Source organism: Populus euphratica, unplaced genomic scaffold (genome assembly GCF_000495115.2).
Source record: "Populus euphratica unplaced genomic scaffold, PopEup_1.0 scaffold35.1, whole genome shotgun sequence".
NCBI classification, from domain to species: Eukaryota; Viridiplantae; Streptophyta; class Magnoliopsida; order Malpighiales; family Salicaceae; genus Populus; species Populus euphratica.
Genome location: NW_011499860.1, coordinates 2,176,275 through 2,198,900, shown reverse-complemented (window position 1 = coordinate 2,198,900; position 22,626 = coordinate 2,176,275). Strand labels below are relative to the sequence as shown.

Genomic DNA, 22,626 nt, shown 5'->3' with positions numbered 1-22,626 from the left:
AACCCTAACCTCCCACCGAGCCGAGCCAAAAAATTAAGAACCTAGATTCCAAACCCAAGCCATCCATTCTTCTTTCTAAGCTAAATAATTGACCTGGTGACCAATAAATTGACCTCGTAATCTAAGTTTTTTTTTTATTCAGTTCTCAAATTAGATCTATTAAATATAATTATAAAAGTAATTTATTTTATTTCAAAATATCCATCTCAATAAATTTTACAAATAATATTTTCAACAATCAATTTGGTGACATGCCAACAAGATATTCCCCCAAAATAAAACAAATAAATAATAAGTGAATTTAAAAAAATTCAACCGGTAATAAATTCTAAATAATCAACCAAAAACTTATTTAACTTGGCTTTTAATCTATATCAAGTTTTTTAAAAAAATTAATTCAATCACCTTAAAAATTCAATTCATATCTAATTAATTTGGTTAAAATTTAGTTTGATTTTTATTTTTTATTTAAAAAATTTAAATTAATATTTTTATAAAAAATAAAATAATATTATTTTAGATTAAATTGATTTTTACTTAATTGCTTACCTCGGTCTTGGCAGACCGGGTTTCATAACCATGACAAAAAAAAAAATTATCTGTCTATGGGCGTGGGTTGTATTCCACGAATGCAAAAAGTTAAGGCCCAATTCCACCCATCTCAGAAACGCGACCCGACTCTTGTCCCCAACACTCTATTGCTGTCTTCTAATAAAGAGAGAAACGCAAAAGCAGAAAACTTCTCAGTTCGTCGTTGAATGCAAAATCCACTCCGTCGTCGCTATCCCGGTCGGAGATGATCGTTGTTCACCACCAGGATATGAATCAATCCCCTTAAATTACCAGGTGACATCTCAATCCAACCACTCCAGTTTCTTATTTCAGCTCCTTTCACATATCATTTCTTCATTCCTTCCTTCCAAATTCAAATCGCTGATTTTTTCTCTTTGTTTTCCTTTTAAATTTAACTGTAATCTTATGTTTTAAGATATAATTGTATTTTCTTCATGCAAGAATCCAAGTACGGTTGGTTAGTAATAATTATTCCAACGAATTTAATTTTCTATATTAGTATTTTTGGCCTAATTTTGTAAATTTATCTTCAATTTGTTCTTTTTTCGAGATATTTTGTGGTTTCTTTTTCGAATTTTGGTCATTCTTGCTTCCCGCCGTATTTTGTAGGTTTGTGTTAGGGTTTGATTTTAGGTTAAATTTTAAGTATTTTTGGTGTGATTTTTATGATTTTCTCTTAATTTTTGTGTTTTGTAGCTAATTCTGGTTCCCATTTTCGAACTTTTTTTTTTGATGATGCTGTTCTTTTTTTTTTCATGATTATTTTTGTTTTTTTAGTGTTTTATTGGTTTTTGTTAGGTTTTGGTTTTATCTTTGCTTTTACAAGTTCTTTTTTCAATTTCTTTGGCATTATTTTAGCTCTTTTTTTTTAATTTTTTGCCATCTGTTTTCCACGTGGATTTTTCAAATGAAATAAAAACTTTATATTAAATAACTGAAATTTAATTGGTTATTCATTTTTTTTAGTTTAATAGCTAAAAATTGAAATTTTCATTTCATGATTCTTGGCAGAACTGCCTTTAAAACATGGGTGGAGGTGGCTATGAGTCGGGAAGTGCTTCCAGTGATGGTAAGTTGGTTATTTAACGTCATAACATTTTGTAATTTGATTGTTTTATGCTTATTGGTATAGTAATTATTGGTAGAATTGTGTATAATTGCGGAGTTTGAAGGTTTTCTATAGTTGTGTCATCATTGTCAAGGATGATGAATAGCCCTGTTGTTTTGTTCTCAGACATGTGATAGATATAGGTAGAATCATGATGGTCTCAGTGTATGGACAGTTTGTTTAATTGCAACCTTTAATCTCTGTTCTTAAAAGCTGTAGTTTAAGTTGGTTTTGTTCCTATAGTTAGACAACCTTGCGAAATACAAACTGAGATTATCGAACTGGTTTTGTTTAAAAAAAGGATATGTGTCTTCGACACATTCAAAATTAATTCCTCTTCATTTTCGTGTGTTTTTTTAACTCCCCTTGTGATCATCCTTTCTAATGTCTGGATGACTTTTGGACAGATGATGACGAGGAATATGATGAAGTCGGGGGTAACCATTTTTTGGGTTTTATGTTTGGGAATGTTGATAATTCTGGTGATCTTGATGCCGATTACCTTGATGAGGTGAGCTTATTTGTCTCTCTTAAGTGTAATCTTTTATTTCTTATATTAACTGAAGTAAAAGGTTTCAATAATATGCACGTGTTGATACATAAATTAATGCACATGCAAGTGATAGTTGGCTTCCTATTAAAACTGATATTGAGTGAAGGCATAAGTATTTATTTGAGGCAGGGAATGATAAAAAAACATATGAGGCTTAGGCCAGTGAAATGAAGAACTAATACATTTTTATTAATTCTAAGATGGAGAATAAACTAAACTTCATTGGCTTGGTAATGGTCATTTGTCATGGTTTGGTACTCTGGGAGGTGATATTGAGTGAAAAGGTTTTCATATTTAAATATTATGTTCAGGCATGTGATAGACATTGGTAGAATCATGATGTTCAGGCATGCAGCAACTTTGTTTTGCATCAACTTCTATTTTCTAATCTTATTGTGCAATTGAGTTGTGGGCTTGCTATATTTATCATACGTTCTTCTTTTACTTTTAATAAGAAACGTTCCCATTTGTTTGTATGGTAAGTGTCCAGTTTGAGATTCTCACTTGTTTCTAAACTACATATCTTCAGGATGCAAAGGAGCATCTTGCCGCACTAGCTGACAAGTTGGGTTCATCATTGACAGAAATTGATGTATGGAAAATCTCTATCATGTGTTTTAGCTTTCAATTCCTGTGATGCTTGGGCAGGTTTCTTCCTTCCTTTTTTTGGCTTGACACTAATCTTAAGCTATTCTAATTTCAGTTGTCAGTGAAATCACCCCAAACATCCACTGATGCTGCAGAACAAGGTGATGTTGTCTGCCAAGGAAAACTATGTCATGCAGTTTTTGATGTTGTGTTAGTATCTTTGGTTCTTTAACTCATTAAGCTCTCTTTCTCTTTCTCTGTTGTTTCTTACTTCTCTTGACTCACATTTACTGGTATACAAGGTTGTGAACTCTTGTATTTGATTTCAATTTTGTATGTCAAGTACTTGGGAAGCTTTCTAATTTGATCATAGGGCTATGTCTTATAATGACGGTTCTATGGAAAAGATAACTTACTTTTAACGAATGTATTTGGTATTCTCAAGTGTTGATCCACACATATTGCCAGACCAATGCTTGGATTTGCATGAAAACTCAATATCCTTTTAGGGTATTATTAACTTATTGAATAATAATAATTATGATGATGAGACTTAGGAAATCGCATAAGAAGATGCTGTCATGAAAATTCTGAAAGACATGTTTTATAAGTCAAAGAAAGTATGCAGCAATGCACATGCAACCTCCTAGGAAAGACATCAATGAAACAGAAATCTGAATAGTGAAGACCCATGTTCCCATAGAACCCTTAAGAAACACCCTAAAACCACCCAAAGCATGATACCATAGGGATGCAAGGAAACTATCTAATCTGACAACATTTGCCTGTAGTGGCCAAGCCCAGATTTGTTCTTTAAAAAATATGTTGTGGAATTGGGGAAACATAGTTCTTCATAAATTATGTTATCCCAATTACTTAATGCATTCAAAATGAGAATAGTTGCATGCCATTGCAGAAAGTAATGCCTGTCCGGGTCTTGACATTATTTCAAACATAATTTATTCAAGAAACATTTAAACAAAAGAAGAAATAAAGAGCACTTACTCAATTTAAGTTGTGCTTGATGTTCTTTCAAAGTGAGAGACTGGAACTTATCAATTATTAGATTGAAACTAAACGTTTAGAATGGGAAAACTGTTTAGACACTCATCATTATTCTAGTAATTGAAGTCTATACTCCTATTTTCAGTACCATTTGATCAGAAATTGGAAGAATCTTGAATATGTGATTAAGGCCCTGTTTGGTTGCTGGAAAGTAGTTTTCTTTTGGAAAGTGAATTCTGGGAAAGTGAATATTTTCTGATGTTTGGTAGTGTAATGGAAAATAAGTTGGAAAACACTTTCTAGTGTTTGGTTATGTTATGAAAAATGAGTTGGAGAATAACTTATTAATGTTTTATTTTTCTCAAGTTTATTAAAATAATGAGGAACAAATCTTACAAATTAAAAAGGTGAATGAGAATGAAATTGAAAAAAAAAATTCATAAATTATCTCAAATAAAATAAATAATAATCAAAATAATAGAGATCAAATCTAAAAAATAAAAAAAATGAAAGATGAAGAAATTAAAATAATAATAATTAACATTTCATAAATTATTTCAAATAAAATAAGTAACAATAAAAATAATGAGGACTAAATTTGATAGATAAAAAATTTCAATAAAAAAATGATAAGGGCAAAGTAAATAACAATTATAAACATGAGGACCAAAGTTAATATAAAAATTAAATTTTAAGAGATGAAATTGAAAAATAAATATTTAAAATAAAATATATATAGCAATCAAAAGTTTGAGGATCAAATTTGATATAATCAGCAAATGAAATAACATTTCTAAATTTTTCACAATTTCCAGAAAGTGTTTTCCGTCCAAATTTTTCAGGAAAATACTTTTCTGGAAACCAAGTCAAATTTTCCTTTGATTGGAAAGTGTTTTCCATTGACCAACTTTTATAATGACAAAACAAATACAGAAAAGTTTGGAAAGTGAATTCCGGGAAACAAATATAGCCTAAGAGAACTTAACAACTTATTTTTTTCAGCACATCTAGTAGAAGTCAATGTGAATAGATATTCTGGTTTTTCAGTCACGTTTCTGGTCAAGCCAAATGGAAAGGTTATAGTTAAATATGCTGGTTTTATTGAAAATACTCACTAATGAATATATTTCTGAACAGGGAACAGGGTCGCATCTTTTCTAATATTTTTTTGTTAAGTTCAAGTCATGTCAGAAATTTCCAATCGATCCTCTGGCTATGTTTTTTTATGCTGCAAGTAACATCGTACTTGTGATTTTGCCTTGTTTTTATTTTGATGCATATCTTGATGGTGTCCAATGGCTTGCTTGTTGAAACCTTTTTTTTTTTTTTTGTGTGTGTGAGGTAAAGGTTGAAACTGACTGGTTGAACGTTTCTGCATATGTCCATATGCAATGCAGCCATGCATAAATTTTCTTGCATTTATGTGTGTCAAAATATGTAGATTCCACATCATTATACTGATGCTTTCTGAGGTTTAGCTTTATGTAACTTGCTGTTTATCTTGTGCCTTATCTCGTTAAACCTTCTGATTATGTGTTTACTCTGTATTTCTGCTGCTAGATTATGATGCAAAGGCAGAAGATGCAGTTGATTATGAAGATTTTGATGAACAGTACGAGGGGCCTGAGATTCAAGCTGTTAGCGAGGAGGACTATTTGTTGTCAAAAAAGGATTATATGTTGTCTGAATCCACGTTGCAGGCTCCCATATCTGATGATGAAGATTATGATGAAGGTGTGAAAGAGGAACTTGAAAAGGAACCTGTGGTTTTGGATAAAAAACTTGAAGTTCAAACAGCTTCTCTATCAGGTTCACTCTTAGGTGATTCATATATATATATTTTTTTTATAATAGACAATTCCTCATCAATTTTTTTTTCGTGTAATCATTTTCCATTTAAGATATTGAGGGCCCTGCTGTCATCTTTTAAGGTTTTATTTATTAATGACCTATTCTGTGATTTAGTGGTTCAGCTAGATTATTTCCTTTACCCTTCTCAAACTTTCATATTGAAACCTGTTATTATATTCTCTTAATTTTAAAAGATTGGAGTTCAGAAAATTTGACTGTTTGGTGTTAATCAACTTGACTACTGGTCTAATCAGAACTTGGTAGCTCTGTTTCACAAAACAGATATTTTTCATCCCCCTATCCTTCTTTCTTTATTCGCTCTATAGCCTACAAATGTTTTTTGATTACACCCATCTTGTGGGGAACCTGAAAGGGGCTGTGGTATGATGTACAAATTCAGTATCAGCTATATGGATGGATTTTCTATGTGGGACTTCAGCAGTCATATTGATTGTGTTTTCCCCACTCTCTGTTCTGTATTCCCAGACAGCTCAATGAGTTTGTACACAAAGTAATCCAAATTGCATCATCCACACGGAGTTTTTGCAGTGTACAATTGAACCTAATGAGTTTTTCCCAAGCTTTTCACCGAATTTGAACTTTCCAGATTGACTGTATTGTATCTGAGACTTTGCTTAATCGACATTATCGCATTAAGGAATTTCTGAAACTTTTTTCTGAGACAAGTTATAAATCAGCTGACTATGAACTCACAGATTATTATTTTGGTTTGTTCTCTTTTTAATATTTTATTTCTATTTGTGGTTGTCTTCCTTGGTTGTGGATAATTCTTTGGTTTTTTACAATCAATACCCCCCCCCCCTCCCCACACACAAAAGCTTTCCAAATTTCTGAACTGTGTAAGCAAGATCATATAGTTTTAGAATCTCCTTTTCAGGTCAGCAAGATGTTGGAGTAGTTTCCGGAGAACTTGTCTCCGTTGGTTTTGAAAGTTCTGATGTTGAATTCGTAGATGTTCATGAGGTTAGTTTACCATGTCCTCATTCTTCAATTTTTATGTAGGTGTTCTGTGTAGCATTTGCATTCTAAAGGCTGTTGCATGCTGTTCTGGCCAGCAAATGTTTGGATTACTGTATGATCCACTTTCAACAAATCACTGACTATGTAAATGTTTGAAAGATGAACACGTACCGTGAGATTGGAAAAACATTTGTGCTTGTCAATATAGATGCGTGCAAGCAAGTTATTAAATACCTCTCCTGGTATTCACTGCGTGCCAAACTGCCAATTCTGGAAATGGACAAAGCTCAAAATAAATAAAAAAATGCTTCACTTCTATTGAGTGCAAGGGAAGCTCCCTAATAGCCCCTGAAGCATTGCATCACGAGGATGCAAGATCTTGGATTGAGTTTGCACTTGAAAGTAATGTCTTCCTTTCCGCAGTTTGTAAGATTTGGGTCTGGACAACCTCTTAGTTTGCTCTCAGTTTGCCTCTTGTTTGTGCTATCCCACTATTTTCTGGTGTTGTTAGAGTTATCTTGGGATAGTATCTTGTTCCACGATTACTTTCTTGATCGGGAGTGTTCCTTGAAATATTTTAGCAATTCTTTCCATCCAGAAAAATCAGATAGTTGCAAAAAACAACACATTTTATCAAAGTATTAGAACATTTCTTCTTTCCTAAACCCAGAAAGGCTACTGTCAAGAATTCTGCCATCCTTGTGAAAAAAACTCAACATCCTCCATGGTGCCACTCTAATAGCAAATAATCACACCCTGCTCTTTTCGAGGAAAGGAAGAAAGAAAAAGGAACAGAGAGGAAAAATGCATTTATGCTTCTATCTTGGTGGTTAATTTGCTGCTTGCACTTCTGAAATGCTAACCTGATAAATCTTAATTGTCTGTTAATCAAAGATATACCATTGTTTTCTCTGTAAAGGTTGATAAAATATGGCAAGCTGTAAATGTTCACCATCTTTCACCCAAGATGCTGAATAATCCACTTGCATATTTTTTGCAAATTTGTGTTGTTATTCTGACTCTAATTGATGTCTTTTACGCTAATGCAGGAGGAAACTGATACTGTCAAGGGGTTTCTAGATAAAGGTCACACTCCACTTCCTATTTTGTGTATAGAAGATGGGATGGAGATCTTACGGTTCTCTGAAATATTTTCTATCCATGAACCCTTGAAGAGAGGAGAAAAAAGAGATCATAGATATTCCATTTTGAAAGGTACACCCTCTTGCTTTAGGTATTTTCTTTCAGGCTTAATGTTTCCATTCTCATTATTATTTTACTTGTTCTAGCAATTTCACGGTAGCTTTTAGGACCTGTGTAATTTGCATTGTATGCTCATCTTTTCATTTCTTCTTTTTAGTGTCTAGTTTCTTGGTTTTGTTCTTCAATAACGTGGAAGGATTTTCTGTTAATTCTTTGCCTTCTTCTTATTGTTGCTTTTTGCTTGATTCCTGTTTAAATGTTGTTGTTTAATTCATTTTTCAGAGAAGTATACATCTATGGATGTATCTGATATTGTTGAAGAGGATGAAGAGGTGTTTTTAAAGGACTCTGGTCAAATGCTTCCATCACATTTGCATGTAAATCAACATGACATCTCAATCTTCAGCCAAGATGCCTCAGAGTTGGCAAGATTTGGATCTATGCATGGAGCTATTCAGATGTCTGTTCAAATTGAGGAACAAAGAAAGAACTCTTATCTTAGTGCTGAACCATTGAACAAGGATGTGGTATGGAAGTCTCCATTGGATTCAAAATTCAACCCCCTTGATCAGCATGATTGGGAAGAGAGAATTCTCTGGGACAATTCCCCAGTTATCAGTGACAATTCTGTGGACAGTGGTGATCCCTCTGGACCTGAATTGGGATCTTCATTTGTTATAGAAACTGAACAAGTGACTAGTCTACCAAATCTTCATTCAGAGCTCCCAGTGGAGTTAAATGAGAACCTTGATAACTGTTCTTGGAACAGGTCTTATGTTCTCTTGGAGTCCTTTGGCTCAGGAGATTATTCAGAACCTGGAAATCTTCCATTATCGGAAAGCAGATGCCATCCACAACTTTTGAGATTGGAATCTCGCCTGGAAGAGGATAGCTCTAATCATGTTAATGATAGAAGAGAGAATAATGCTGTGGAGCTTCACAAAAGTGATGCTCTAAGGCGTTTCAGCAAGCTCACATTGCAAAATAGAGACTTGATGGAAGGATCTTGGTTAGATGATATAATATGGGAACCATGTGAAGCTAACATAAAGCCTAAGCTGATTCTTGATCTTCAAGATGAGCAGATGCTCTTTGAAATTTTGGATCACAGGGATAGTAAGCATCTTCAACTTCATGCAGGGGCAATGATTATAACTCGACCCCTAAAGCAAAAGGTTTCTCATGAGCTACTAGGCTGTGGAAATCGATCTGGTTGGCAATTCAACATTGCTAATGACAAGTTCTACATGATCAGGAAAAATTCTCAGCGATTGCAATCAAATTCTAACAAACGAACTGCTTATGGAATTAAAATTCATCACTCTGCACCTGCAATAAAGCTTCAGACAATGAAGTTGAAGTTGAGCAAGTAAGATTTAGTGGCCTACATCATAGCAGTCATCGTTATGCTGTTTCATAACTGGGCCTATACTTAAAATGATAAATGATTATTCTTCAGTTCTTTTTGAAAGTTTGAAAATAGGCGATTTGAATTTAGGTTCTCCAACTCCCAGGGTCTTAGTGACAGTTATTCTTCAACTATTAAGAAGATTAGATTGTGCTGGGTTTCTCCTTTGATAAGTTATATTTGATTTCTACAATTGACGTTTTAAAGCCTTTGTTTAATTCACATTTTACAGCAATATTTAATTTTGAGATAGCCTATTGAAAGTCATAGTGAGAGATAGAATTGCTGAAGGGGAAAAATATCTTACGAGTAAAAGTGATGTACTTGATTGACTTGAAGGGAGTATTTTGTCAGGGTAAAAGGAGAAAAGACCAGAATCTTAAGTTATATATTTAATGATGAACATGGATGATAATGATGATTAAGTATTAAATTTTGATGATGGTTAGAAATCAATCGTGAATTTTTTGTTTGAGATACTCAATATGAGTCCTATGTTACTTACCAGAAAAGGGTGCTGTAATTGCACGGCATTTGTATATTGACATGGATTTTCTTATGATCATATACATATGTGACATTGAAATTGATATTTTGATTAGAAACCTTTTGTTTGATAAAGTTTTGTGATTCTTTGCCTGTTTGTTTTCCTTTATTTGAAATATATATTCTTTCTAGATTGGAATCTTTTGTTTATGAGGCAAGCTCCTACAGTAGCACTAGGCACCTTAGGCAAGAGGAAGCCTAATTGCCTGAAGGCTCCATGCACCTTTTATCAATAGTATAATGGATGATGGTATTTCTCTATTTTTTTTTTTTGGATAAGGAATTTCTCTATTATTGTGGTCCTTTAATTATGACTTACAAATCATCTGCATAAATATGGGGTTCCCTTTTTTCTTGTTCTCTTTTCAGCAAGGTGTATTGTTTCTCATATATGTCATTTTCCTTGTGTATTAAAATTTGGGTTCATGGTGTTGATTTTACCTATCAACATTATGTCCTGGATTTTCTAAATACTCCTTTTGAATATCAACAATATGTCATTTTCTCATATGCTCCTTTTGCAGTAAAGATCTAGCTAATTTTCATCGACCAAAAGCTTTATGGTATCCTCATGACCATGAGGTGGCTGTCAAAGAACGGGGGAAGCTACCTACTACAGGACCAATGAAAATTATTTTAAAGAGCTTAGGAGGCAAAGGAAGTAAGTTACATGTGGATGCTGAGGAAACTATCTCATCTGTCAAGGCAAAGGCTTCAAAGAAGCTAGGTTGTAATTACTGTTATGCTTGTAATATATCCAGTTTATTTTAATTGCTTGTGTTGTTAATCCACATTTACATTTTGTTATTTCTAAATCATTTAAGAAGAACAAGAGCTTACTTGAAAATATTGTTTTTATAGATTTCAAGCCATCAGAAACTGTGAAGTTATTTTATTTGGGGAAGGAGCTTGAAGACCATAAATCTCTTTCTGCTCATAATGTTCAGCCGAACTCCTTGCTTCATCTAGTTCGTACAAAAATTCACTTGTGGCCTAGGGCACAAAAGATTCCGGGTGAGAACAAGTCTCTGCGCCCTCCAGGCGCATTTAAGAAGAAATCCGACCTTTCTGTGAAAGATGGTCATGTTTTTCTAATGGAGTAAGTGACAGAAAAATCTTTCTTTTCTCACTGTCTTTCCTTGTCCCGCTCCTATGTCCTGCATTCTTCTGTCTTATATCTCCTAGGCATAGAACTATGGAGATATACCTGTTTAGTTCTTTATAAGGATTTGTCTACATCAAATCTCCCTTGAAGGTATTTAGAAAGCTGTTTTCATGCTCATAGAAAATTCTCTTATTTACATACTTGAAACATGCTCAAATTGGCATAAAGAGATTTGCATGCTCCAATTAATCCCATTTTTATTCCCTTTGGTATTCTTCTCTTCATTTTCTTACTGTGGCCTTCTGTTCACGCATATATTTTGGAACTAACAGAAGCAAATTTAAATACAAAGTTTTTGTTATTAGCACATAGATATTCCTGAGATGCTTATCTGAATTAGCTAGTTTGTTTATCGTTAATTTCATTTGAAGATTTAATATCAGAAAGCTTGCTTTTTATGTGCAGTAAACTTGTCAATGCATCATTGTCCTAGTAAAAATGAGGAATTCCCTAATTCGACCATTGATTTGCTACCATTGCTTAGATTCTTGTATGGCTGTGTTACCTGTTTTCCTTTATGTTCTATTTTCTCTTTTATTTCTTCCCTCTTACCATTTATGTGTTTTTATATATCTTCACTTGATATTTTTTGTAATTTCAAAGTCTTACTTTTCTTTGTTCTTTTTTTTTTCCATGTTATATTTTAAAAATGACCATCATTCTAGCAAAATCTTGTGTGATCCTCCTTCCAAACCAATTTTTCTACAACTGCCTTCAGTATGTGAGTTCCAAAGCATCTTCTACTTATGCTTTCTTTACTAAAGTGTCATGGACAGCACATAGCAACTGAGAATGATAAAAGAGTAATATATATATGGGGTATATATGCATATATTAAGTGGCAGAACTGTAAAAGTTATACAGAATTATGTCAATATTGATCTACATATACATTATATTGGATTCAAAAAATATAAATGTTCTACGCATATATGCACATGACACTAATGTATATATCTTGAGTCGGGTTTTAGGTTGGGTTTGGCAATGTTCAAACCTTGTCCATTACTCATTGGGTAAGGTGACTATCCAAAACCCCCCACCAAATCAGGTTGGTTCTGGTGGATATCCATTAGGTTTGGGTCGGGTTAAATTGCCATCCCTATTCTCAACAGATGTTTCTCATATTAAGTTTGTGAGCACGTAGAAACACTTTTGTTGCATCATATTAAATTCTTAACTTTGATAAATATAATTGCTTCAGGATTAAATTCATCTGAACTTCAGGATTAAATTCATCTAAACCGTGGTGTTTCTTTTCTCATGGTGTTTTATTTTCTTAAGTTTTTCCTCATGCTTGCATGAGTAAGATGATGGTATTTTTACAGGGGTTCATTTACTTTCTAACTGCAGGTATTGTGAGGAAAGACCTTTGTCATTAAGTAATGTTGGTATGGGTGCCAATCTCCGCACTTACTATCAGAAGTTGAGCCCCGGTGATCAAACTGGTATCTCATTGCGCAATGAAAAAAGCAGCTTGGGTAACGTTGTGATGCTAGAGCAGACTGACAAATCCCCTTTCCTAGGAGACATAAAAGCTGGTTGCAGACAATCATCTCTTGAAACAAACATGTATAAAGCACCATTATTTCCCCACAAGGTGCCTCCTACTGACTATTTGTTGGTTCGTTCTGCAAAAGGAAAGCTTTCTATTAGACGCATTGACAGAGTTGCTGTCGTTGGACAACAGGTTTGATTTAGCTTTTTTTCATGCTTTCTCGCAGGTTACCTTGAATTAGACTCCATCCTTGAATCTCTACTAGATTCATTTTCTTCTTAAAGGTTTGTTGTGATTAGTGAATTGTGCTGCATGTTGGAACACCTAAGAGTTATTCTATTTTCCTTCATGTAATGACTACCTAACATTGCTCCACACACTAGGTTTTCATTTTTACTAGATCAGGATGTGTTTTTTTTTTCTTTTCAAAAGTGGTCATTTCAAAGGAGAGCCATAATAGGGAAAAAAATTGTGTAGTTGGGAAAGGAAGAGGATAGGAGTATGGACATTGATGATAGAGCTTTGATTCACATTACATAATGTGATAGTTTGGCTCAGACAAGAAGTTGTTCTCCAACACTCCTCATACCATACACACTGGGAGTCTTTTTTCTATTCCACATTAGAAGTTAAAACATTGTGATGTTTCAATATAGAAATAGGAGAATTAATAATTATTTGGTGCAAGTGTTAGTAAACAAATTTGGATTCATTGATCTGTCTTTGCAGGAGCCCCTTATGGAGGTATTAACTCCTGCTTCTAAGAATCTTCAGGCATATATCATAAATCGGCTATTACTGTATCTTTATCGTGAGTTCCGAGCTGCTGAGAAGCGTGGGATGCTTCCTTGGATCCGCGCAGATGAGCTGTCCGCTCATTTTCCAAACATTTCAGAGACCATCTTGCGGAAGAAGCTCAAGGAGTGCACAATTTTGCGGGTATGATTTTTTCTTTATAATATTTTACATTAGATTTGTTGACATTAGTAAATAATAAGTGTTTGGATGATTGTTGGATTTGCACTTTGAAAAATGAATCTTTCTATGTCCCCTGTATTTTGCTTTACAATGACATTCAACATACAGAAGGATGCAAATGGACACTTGTTTTGGGCAAAGAAGCGTGATTTCATCATTCCATCTGAAGAGGAATTGAAAAAGATGGTCTTACCAGAGAATGTGAGTTTCAGAATTCATTTCTAATTCTTTTTAATTTTTCCTCATCCTTTATGATTCTAGTATGGCTATGAGTTTTGATAGCCATGGATTGGTTTGATTTGAGTTCACTGTTAAATCGGATTTTTGTACTTTCTGAAAGGTTGTATTATTGCAAAGATGTTGTAATCTGTAAGCTTGTTTTGGAAATTGCGTTTCATTTTATTTGCAACTCCATTGTCTGGCTAGCTAGTGTTATTAGATGAAAATTCCTGCATACTAAATGTTATTGAGATTGCTTTAACTTGCATTGTTAGAGTGAAGAAACTGGTAGGTTTTATAGTTAGCACAAGGTAAGTGAAGAAACTGGCGGGTTTTATAGTTAGCACTATGTAAGAATAATCTTTTTTTAGGAAAATCAGTTCATATCTCGCTTAAGAATAAGTTGTTAAACTAAAATGATAGATAACTGCTACCTTGTGGATCCACAAACTTTCAACTTAGCCATTGGTGAACCTAATGAATCTGATGGTTTAATACAGCTTTCAGTCCTAGGAACAAAGATCATCTGAATTTTCTTGTATCCGGTACTCCAGTGGTCCCTTAGTATGCTGAAAATGCCCGTGCTTTGTTGCTTCATGTACTTCTCCCTTTTCTTTTAAATAAATATACGATTTATCCCCCTCATTTTGGGTTTAGGTTTGTGCCTATGAAAGCATGCAAGCTGGTCTGTATCGTCTTAAGCACTTGGGGATTACAAGGCTAACACTTCCCACTAGTGTTTCAACTGCAATGAGTCAGCTCCCTGACGAAGCGATAGCTTTGGCTGCAGCATCACACATCGAGAGAGAACTTCAGATAACTCCATGGAGCCTGAGCAGCAATTTTGTTGCTTGTACAAACCAGGTAAGGTATTCTTTTTCTGATTTGTTACATTCTTAAGCCATCTCTGATCCTAATGCCCTTTAAGGTCAGCATTGCATTTGAACATGTTTTGGCTACCAGTCACTATGTGTGAATATCTGTTCTCTTAAGAGCTTATATAAAGATTTGCATTGTGAGAGTGTAGTTCCTTTTTGTTTCCTTAACTATTCTACACTAAGAAATTGATTCTTTTGGATGTTAGATTGTCATTTCTCCGGGATTGACTTGAAGATTGATTGGGAAACTTGTTCCCTTGTTGCTTCATTGTTTTTGGGATAGAATTTTATATGATAGTGTTTGGTTCAGTAGAGAATGGAAATCCCGTTCTTTTTCTTGCTTGATATTGTTTGGTTTGTTAGTAATAAGGACTGCAATTCCACAACAACTGAGTTGTATTATAAGTGAAATAAATGGATCTCTTTTTTAGTTGAATTAGGACCCTATTACAATTATGTTCATTTTTCTATAAACTGAATGTGAATAATCCTAATTGGAATTGGCACTGGAATCATACCCATATTCTATTCCCAATCCCTGAGCAAACTGAATATGACTTGTATTAGTGTATGTGTCTGGAGTGTGGTTGCAAAAGTTGAATGTTTGAATCGTGGTACATTTTTGTAGGAAAAGGGATCTAGAGGTGTGTTCTAGGAGTAGCAACTTCTCATTTGCTGAGAGGAATAAGACAAAAGTGTGTGCAAAGGAAAAGAATCATTGTTATTTTTTATACATAAAATCTTAAGGAAAAAGAATTATTGTTGTTTTTTGTACATAAAATCTTGTAGAAATGCATAAGATGGGATATAACTTGCAGATTCTTCATTTTGCATGTTATTTGTCATTCTGTAAATGGTTGGCAACTCCTTGACATCTTTCTGTAGATGTTTATCGATCCTTGTCAAAAAAAAAAAAATTAGAAAAGAAAGTTGGGTAGCCACTGTGTCATTTCAGTATGTCACCTTTGTGTTGCTCTATTGTGACAATCTAGCAATTTCTTCTGAGATAATGTTGTAATTGGTTTTCTTACTTTTCAAAATGTTATTGAAGTAATATTGCAAGTGGTTAGCTAGTTCACGAAGCTCTAGTTATTTCTTGCTGTACCGCAGTAGTTTCTTTTCCCCCCTCTTTGCTGGTTATTTTCTATTTCAGAATTTTAGGATTTGGCAGGGCTATGCTAGTGTTTAGAAAAAAATACTCTTTTCTTTTTCTTCAATGTTAATTCTCAACTTTAGTTTTTTGCATTCAGGATAGAGAAAATATTGAGCGCCTTGAAATTACTGGTGTTGGTGATCCATCCGGCCGAGGCCTAGGATTTAGCTATGTTCGTACTGCTCCCAAGGCACCAATTTCAAATGCAGTAGTGAAGAAAAAAGCAGGTGCTGGTCGAGGAGGTTCCACTGTTACTGGGACAGATGCTGACCTTCGGAGATTGAGCATGGAGGCTGCAAGAGAGGTGTGTTAATTTTTTTCTTCGAAGGAATTTCCAATTATTGATCCTCAATTATTCTGAATAGATCTTATCTTGGAGATGATTAGCTTGAAAAAACCATCCAGGAAACTGCATAGAACTCATCAGTCTCTGAAACATGTATTATAACAGCATGTTGAACTGGAAGTAAGGGAAGCATTGGGGTAGATTTAGTTAAATATCGAGTAGAGATAATCAATCATTATAACACGGCATGGAGAAAGGGATAATGAAGTTTCTTTCTTTCTTCCACTGAAATCCCATATCTGGGATACCATGCTTCATATGAAGCCATGGACATTCTTTTATTTGATATGGTAAAACCATTTATTAATTAGGCTACTGACATCAAACATTTAACAAAATTCTCACATGGTTATAGAAGAACTTTACCAGACAGATCCAGCTACAAAGCTCGCTTTAAATTTTTCAGTGGCACCACTGAGGCACACTAATCTTGTGCCTCATCCCTTTGCATTTAGTTAACAATGTGACAGTCCCTTCATCTTTTTTTATTGCATTCTAAACAGAGCCACCAAAACAAAAGTCCTCTTCTTTATGCATTAACCAGAGTGATCTCCAATTTTACTGACTCCCAGTAACTACACAACATGGCTAGTAAATAACAGCCTTAAATTCATCGAACCTATCCTTAAGAGAGTATAATTGATAGTTATGAACAAGAAAGATGTAAATGATTGATTCGATTATTCTCTTATTTCCAGGTACTTCTGAAGTTCAATGTACCTGATGAGCAGATTGCAAAACAGACAAGGTGGCATCGTATTGCCATGATACGCAAGCTATCAAGTGAACAAGCTTCATGTGGGGTAAAGGTTGATCCAACAACTATCAGCAAATATGCACGTGGCCAACGAATGTCCTTTCTTCAGCTACATCAACAGACAAGAGAAAAGTGCCAAGAAATTTGGGATCGTCAAGTTCAATCTCTTTCAGCAGTGGATGGCGATGAAATTGAAAGTGATTCTGAAGCAAATAGCGATCTGGATTCCTTTGCTGGAGACCTAGAAAACTTACTTGATGCAGAAGAATTTGAAGGAGACGAGAATAATTACGAGTCCAAGCATGACAAAGGAGATGGTGTTAAGGGGATAAAAATGAGAAGACGCCCATCGCAAGCTCAGGCAGAAGAGGAATTTGAAGATGAAGCTGCTGAGGCAGCTCAACTGTGCAGGTTGCTTATGGATGGTATGGTTTGTTTGTTTTCTTAATACTTCATATGGCCATTTCTGATGAACTATTGCTTGCATACTTCTGTGGACTTCTGGATAGTTGAAACAGTTATATCTCAGCATAAAAATTTTCTGCTGCCAAGAACATGGCAGTCTATGTACTGCCACATATCAGGGAGCATAAGCCTCTTATTAATCTTGGTTTATCAAAATCACTGGTTTATCACTGGTACTACCTTTACGCACTGAAACACAAGTATCGTGGCACTTATTTTCTTCTTTTCACATTGTACTTGTGTTTGTCTTTAATCTTCTAGTTTGGTGGAATTTCATTTAAGGGTTAGGTTCTGTTCCACTTCACTTACAAGTGCTTTTCTGTTTGAATGTTGATTAGTTTTTGCTAATGTGGCATAACCCTTGTACACAAGGAGCTAACTTAGATGGAAAACTTTTGGTAGATGAATCATAGATTGCACGTTGTTACTTTATAATTTAGCTTAGACTGTGGCGACTTGCTGTGCTGCAGATGATGAGGCTGAGCAGAAAAGGAAGAAAAAAACAAGAAATGTTGGTGTTGATGCAGTATTGACACCTACGAAACCAAATTTTGTTGACAATGTTCACTGGGGTAAGAAAATGAACAAAACCCAACCCAATGGATCATATGCACCAAAAGAGAACAACATTAGAGACTTGAAGGAGGTAAAATACATTCCACCTTAAACCTGAACTACATTGTTCATTGTTGTTAAACCTGCACTTTTCTTGGCCAATGCACTTCCAATTTGCTGTCATATCTTATGGTTAGATAATTTATTCCTGCTTGTGAAAGTGTACACCAGTGACTATCTTGTGTTGGCAGCTTGAAACCTTATCTATCAAGGGGAAGATGTCTGAGAAGGTGAAAACAGTGAAAAAGAATGGTGCCTTCAACACCCCTCCACTGAAGGCAAAAGTAATAATGGCAGATGGACTTAATCATGTGAGCGTATTCATCTTTTCTTCAGTACATATGCAACTTTATCTGTTATTGGAACTTTTGTTTTAGGAACATTTATTCAAAGATACAGATTCTGGTAGATATAATGCATGAGTATTTTCTCTTTTGTTTTTGTGATATAACATTTTCTCTAATTTTTTGTGTGGTTGCACTTAAGAAATTCCTTTCACGTTGAGTACACCTTATCATGTATCATAAATTTGTACTGAATCTGCTGTCTTACTGTGCAACGTCTAGACATGTGATTATGGGAGCATAGAAGAAATAGAAGATATGAAAGAGAAGCATAGGATAATCATTTTTTTTTATTTGACTAATTTGTAGTTTGGTTGAAACTTACTCAAGCAAAGAATTTAGGTATGACATGCTTACCAACTAGAGGTTCCTCCTTTAATTTCTGCTCGGTAGAAAAGCAGGAAATGATGTTATTAGGATGCATTCTGTAACTCACAAAACCCAAATACTTATTCTTCTTCTTTCTGACTCAGTTTTCCAAACAGTTTAGTTTAAATTTAAAAAAGAAATCAAGTTCTCCGCATTCCCTAAAAAGATGCCCAAAATTCCTTTCATGGCTTAAGTATGTCATGGTGGTGTGTCTCTAATTGCCACTGATAATAATGTACGAGGCTTCTCATACCAAGTTGTGTTTAGTGATATAGATGCAACCTAGGGTTATATGAGCTGTTATATTTCTATTCTGGACAGCCATTGGGCTTTGTAATCATTTCTTGTGCTGGCAGTTGTTCTAGAATAGCCAGTGTTTCAATAGCTATCATGCTACCTTTTAAAGCTGCATTTACTTGGATTTTTAAGATGTGAAACACTACTTCCCATTTTAACTTTTGAATTCTAGCTTTTCTATCTTCGGCCCTGAACAACCTTTAATTTTGTTTGTTTTCAATCCAGATTTTCAAGGAGAAGAAATCAGCAAGAGAGAGATTCGTTTGTGGAGCCTGTGGACAGGTGCATAACTTACCAAATTAGCTGTGTTTTTTTTCTTCTCGATGCTTCAGAAGAATTTCAGTTGTAATTGTATTACCTTTTATTTTCCAGCTTGGACACATGAAGACCAATAAAAACTGCCCTAAGTATGGAAAGGAGCCTGAAACACCATCAGAAACTATAGATTTGGAAAAGTCTTCCAGAAAATCCACTTCCCAGGATCTCTTGAATGTGTCCCAGCATAAGTTGCAGAAGAAGAAGACGATCTCCAAAAGCGCAACCAAAATTGAAGCTGCTGAGGGTGAAAAATCTAGTTTAGCAAAATCTCTTCCAGTGAAGTTCAAGTGTGGTTCCACAGAGAAATTTTCTGATAAACCTTCTGATGGGGCTGTGGATACTTCTAATCAACCTACCACATCCAATGTCCAACCTGTCAGTTCTGATATTGACACTGGAAGTAGGGCAACTTCTAAGGTTAGTAAAATAAAAATTTTCAACAAGGTGAAACCTGAAAATGTACAGGTTGAATCACATAAGCCATCTATTGTGATACGACCCCCAATGGATACCGAGAGAGGCCAAATTGAATCACATAAGCCCTCTATTGTGATACGACCACCTACATACATGGACAGAGACCATGTTGATCCTCATAAGCCCTCCATTGTGATACGTCCACCAGCAGAAAAGGATAGAAAAAAGACTCAAAAGAAAATTGTTATCAAACAGCCCAAAGAGATTATTGATGTGGACCAGGTTAGTCAGGATGAAAGCCCTGGTTACGAGCATCGAAAAACTAAAAAAATAGTTGAACTGTCCAGTTTTGAGAAGCCTGGGAAAAGCATGCATTTCTCTGGAGAATCGGCTAAGAGGAAAGCTAGGGAGGACAGAAGATGGTGGGAAGAGGAGGAGAAGCAGAGAGTTGCTGAGAGACTGAGAGAAGATAGAGCAAGGAGGATTTTTGCAGAAGAAATGAGGTCACGTGAAGAACGAGAAAAATTAGCTGAGATTGAAAGATACACAGAAACCATTAGATGGGATTGGGAGGAAGAAGAACGCCAAAAAGCCAAAAAGAAGACGAAGAAGAAGAAGAAGAAAAGGCCTGAAATCAGTGATCACTTGGATGATTTCAGGGCAGACAGAAATGAGAGAAGGATGCCAGAAAGAGATCGGGGTGCAAAAAGGCGACCTGTTGTTGATGCGGGGAAATATGGTGCTGATTATACCCCGGCAACCAAGCGTCGTAGAGTTGGAGAGGTACTGACCAACTCCAACCTTACTATTTCCGTGTTGTTTGTGCTCTGCTTATATTGTATCCTGTTTTACCACCATCCATCGTTCCTTTTATGCAATGGTTTGGAAGACCTTTATTGGTCAAATTGTCTTCTGTGAAATTGTGCTAGCTTAGTTTTTATTTCCACCTTAACATTTTTAAGAATCACAGATATACTTTAGAGGGCATAAAGCCCCAATTTAAAAGTCATGGTGCTATTATTTCTGAAAAGCTTGTTAACAACCATTTAGTGTTCACCTCTTCGGTCCTGGTTGGTTTTGAGGAGTTTCTCTTTCAGTGTACTGATTTAGTGGTTGTTCAATTCAGTGGTGACTGGGAATTGTATAAAAATTTAAACACGCGAGGCTTTTCCTTCCACATTCATTAGAAATGTTTCTGATAGGATTGTCTCACTGGCCATCATGCAACTTGTTTTTTAACTTATCCTGAGCAGTATTTTTTTATTTACTTGGGAAGTATTAACGACTAAAATACAATTTTCTTACCTAAATGGACTTGGGAGTCTACCTTTAGTGCCATATCCCTTAATTGAAAAAACAATTTGCTGAAATTATAATTTTATCTGCAAAATCTTATCTCTGCTTTTGTATGAAAATTGAACTAAGTTAATCGGTTTTACTCAACCTCTGTCCAGGTTGGATTGGCAAACATCTTGGAAGGTATTGTGGATGCTCTTAAAGATAGGGTGGAAGTGTCTTATCTTTTCTTGAAACCAGTCCTGAAGAAGGAGGCTCCTGACTACTTGCACATCATAAAACGCCCCATGGATCTTTCAACTATTAAGGACAAGGCGAGGAAGATGGAATACAAGAACCGAAACGAGTTCAGACATGATATGTGGCAGATTGCTTACAATGCTCACTTGTATAACGATGGACGGAACCCTGGTATTCCTCCCCTTGCAGACCAGCTTCTGGAAATATGTGATTTCTTGTTGATGGAGAAACAGGATAGCTTATCTGAAGCTGAAGCTGGTATTTGAATCATTGGTTTCTAATCTTTTATTATTTGTCCCAGATCCCCAGGTGGAAAAATCAATTTTTAATTATTATTTTTTTTCTTCCCTGGGGTTGATTAGGGTTAGTAACAAAATAAGTTGAGTTCGGGCAGAAGCTTGCATGGCAGTTATGCCCTTGTAAAATAACGAGTCATATCTCTTGTACATCTGAGTAGATCTGTCGCATCTTGTCCTCACTGTGCTGTTAAATTTAGGTATTAACTCCGATCCACCATGAAAATCATTAGTGTGTAAAAAAGGGGGAATATTCTCTGAAAGAAGCAGCTGCTTGCCGGTTGCAAAAAGGTACAAGAAGCAAATATCTTCCCTTAGGAATGGCCATTTCATGTTGCTGCATCTCTGCTCAGTTTTCTTTCATTAACCAATGGAGTCAATAGTGTGTTATTCCTCAAAACATGGACATTCGATGTGGATTTTGTGAGGATAATCATATTCCTCCTCGTAGGGAGCAAAGTCCCCCAATTTTGCCCTCGTGTTTGTGTTGCCGATTTGGTATATACAAGCAAGCTAAGCTCCTATGAACATAGTTGCCAAGAAAATGTTAACCTTCCCCTTTCCCCAAGGTGGATGTGGATGTATACGAGACCAGACCCGATGGATTAATCTTATATTTCATCTGCTCTGACCTATTGATTACTAACGACAAATGTTGTAATCACTAAACCACAGGCTTGGATTTGGCGGCTAGGTTGTTTGTTGGGTCATCTCGTTAGCTATCGGTTTACTTATAAGTTGTGATGTTTCAATTTTGTTTTGAAACTCGGGTCAATCGATATTGTTTTAGATAAAAAAAAAAAATAAAGTATGTTTTTTTGTTTTTAAACTCTCCGCGGCAGTTGCGGACAATAGCAAGATTTGAAATGTGAGGATCAAGTCTATATATATGCGGTGTGGTGCAATAAACCGTCCCATTTCTCTTTCGTTGCATTTTGTGCGTTCAGCTCAAATCTTGATGAATTTTGCCTGGAGGAAGACACTTTTACAATGAAGCGCAAACAAATATAACGATTCATCTGTAATAAGAGTCGAGTCTTTCGTGTATATCCTTTTGATAAGCTCTTGATCTAGCTGAAGGGAGCAAATAGAATGGTATATGCAGAGTGCAGGCATTTTGACACATCCATCGCTGATCTTGGCTTGCTTCTGAGAGCCA

General features: G+C 35.2%; 1 protein-coding gene across 3 annotated transcripts; it reads left to right on the top strand.

Moving 5' to 3' along the window:
* Nucleotides 1-687: 687 nt before the first annotated feature.
* On the top strand, nucleotides 688-21,711 carry LOC105124637 (transcription initiation factor TFIID subunit 1-like). Of its 3 annotated transcripts, none has more exons than XM_011024738.1 (22): nucleotides 688-846; nucleotides 1,585-1,642; nucleotides 2,089-2,192; nucleotides 2,764-2,826; nucleotides 2,938-2,983; nucleotides 5,388-5,636; nucleotides 6,577-6,662; nucleotides 7,709-7,874; nucleotides 8,145-9,231; nucleotides 10,341-10,543; nucleotides 10,678-10,915; nucleotides 12,335-12,671; nucleotides 13,209-13,418; nucleotides 13,566-13,658; nucleotides 14,334-14,540; nucleotides 15,805-16,011; nucleotides 16,752-17,235; nucleotides 17,746-17,921; nucleotides 18,082-18,201; nucleotides 19,126-19,182; nucleotides 19,273-20,418; nucleotides 21,090-21,711. In XM_011024738.1, the coding sequence occupies exons 2-22, from the start codon at nucleotides 1,600-1,602 to the stop codon at nucleotides 21,435-21,437; spliced, it is 5,670 nt and encodes a 1,889-aa protein (XP_011023040.1). In that variant the 5' UTR covers nucleotides 688-846; nucleotides 1,585-1,599; the 3' UTR covers nucleotides 21,438-21,711. The 3 variants fall into 3 exon arrangements, with proteins under 3 accessions (XP_011023040.1, XP_011023038.1, XP_011023041.1); XM_011024736.1 differs by having other exon boundaries at nucleotides 5,388-5,648; XM_011024739.1 differs by lacking the exons at nucleotides 688-846; nucleotides 1,585-1,642; nucleotides 2,089-2,192 and having other exon boundaries at nucleotides 2,938-3,032; nucleotides 5,388-5,648.
* The last annotated feature ends 915 nt before the right edge of the window (nucleotides 21,712-22,626 follow it).

Bases quoted from the DNA above. Each gene is read 5' to 3' on its own strand.
- LOC105124637 (XM_011024736.1), top strand. From the start codon at position 1,600: ATGGGTGGAGGTGGCTATGAGTCGGGAAGTGCTTCCAGTGATG. The intron at 2,984-5,387 runs GTGATGTTGTCT...TTCTGCTGCTAG, and splicing joins CACTGATGCTGCAGAACAAG to ATTATGATGCAAAGGCAGAA. The intron at 17,922-18,081 runs GTAAAATACATT...TTGTGTTGGCAG, and splicing joins ACATTAGAGACTTGAAGGAG to CTTGAAACCTTATCTATCAA.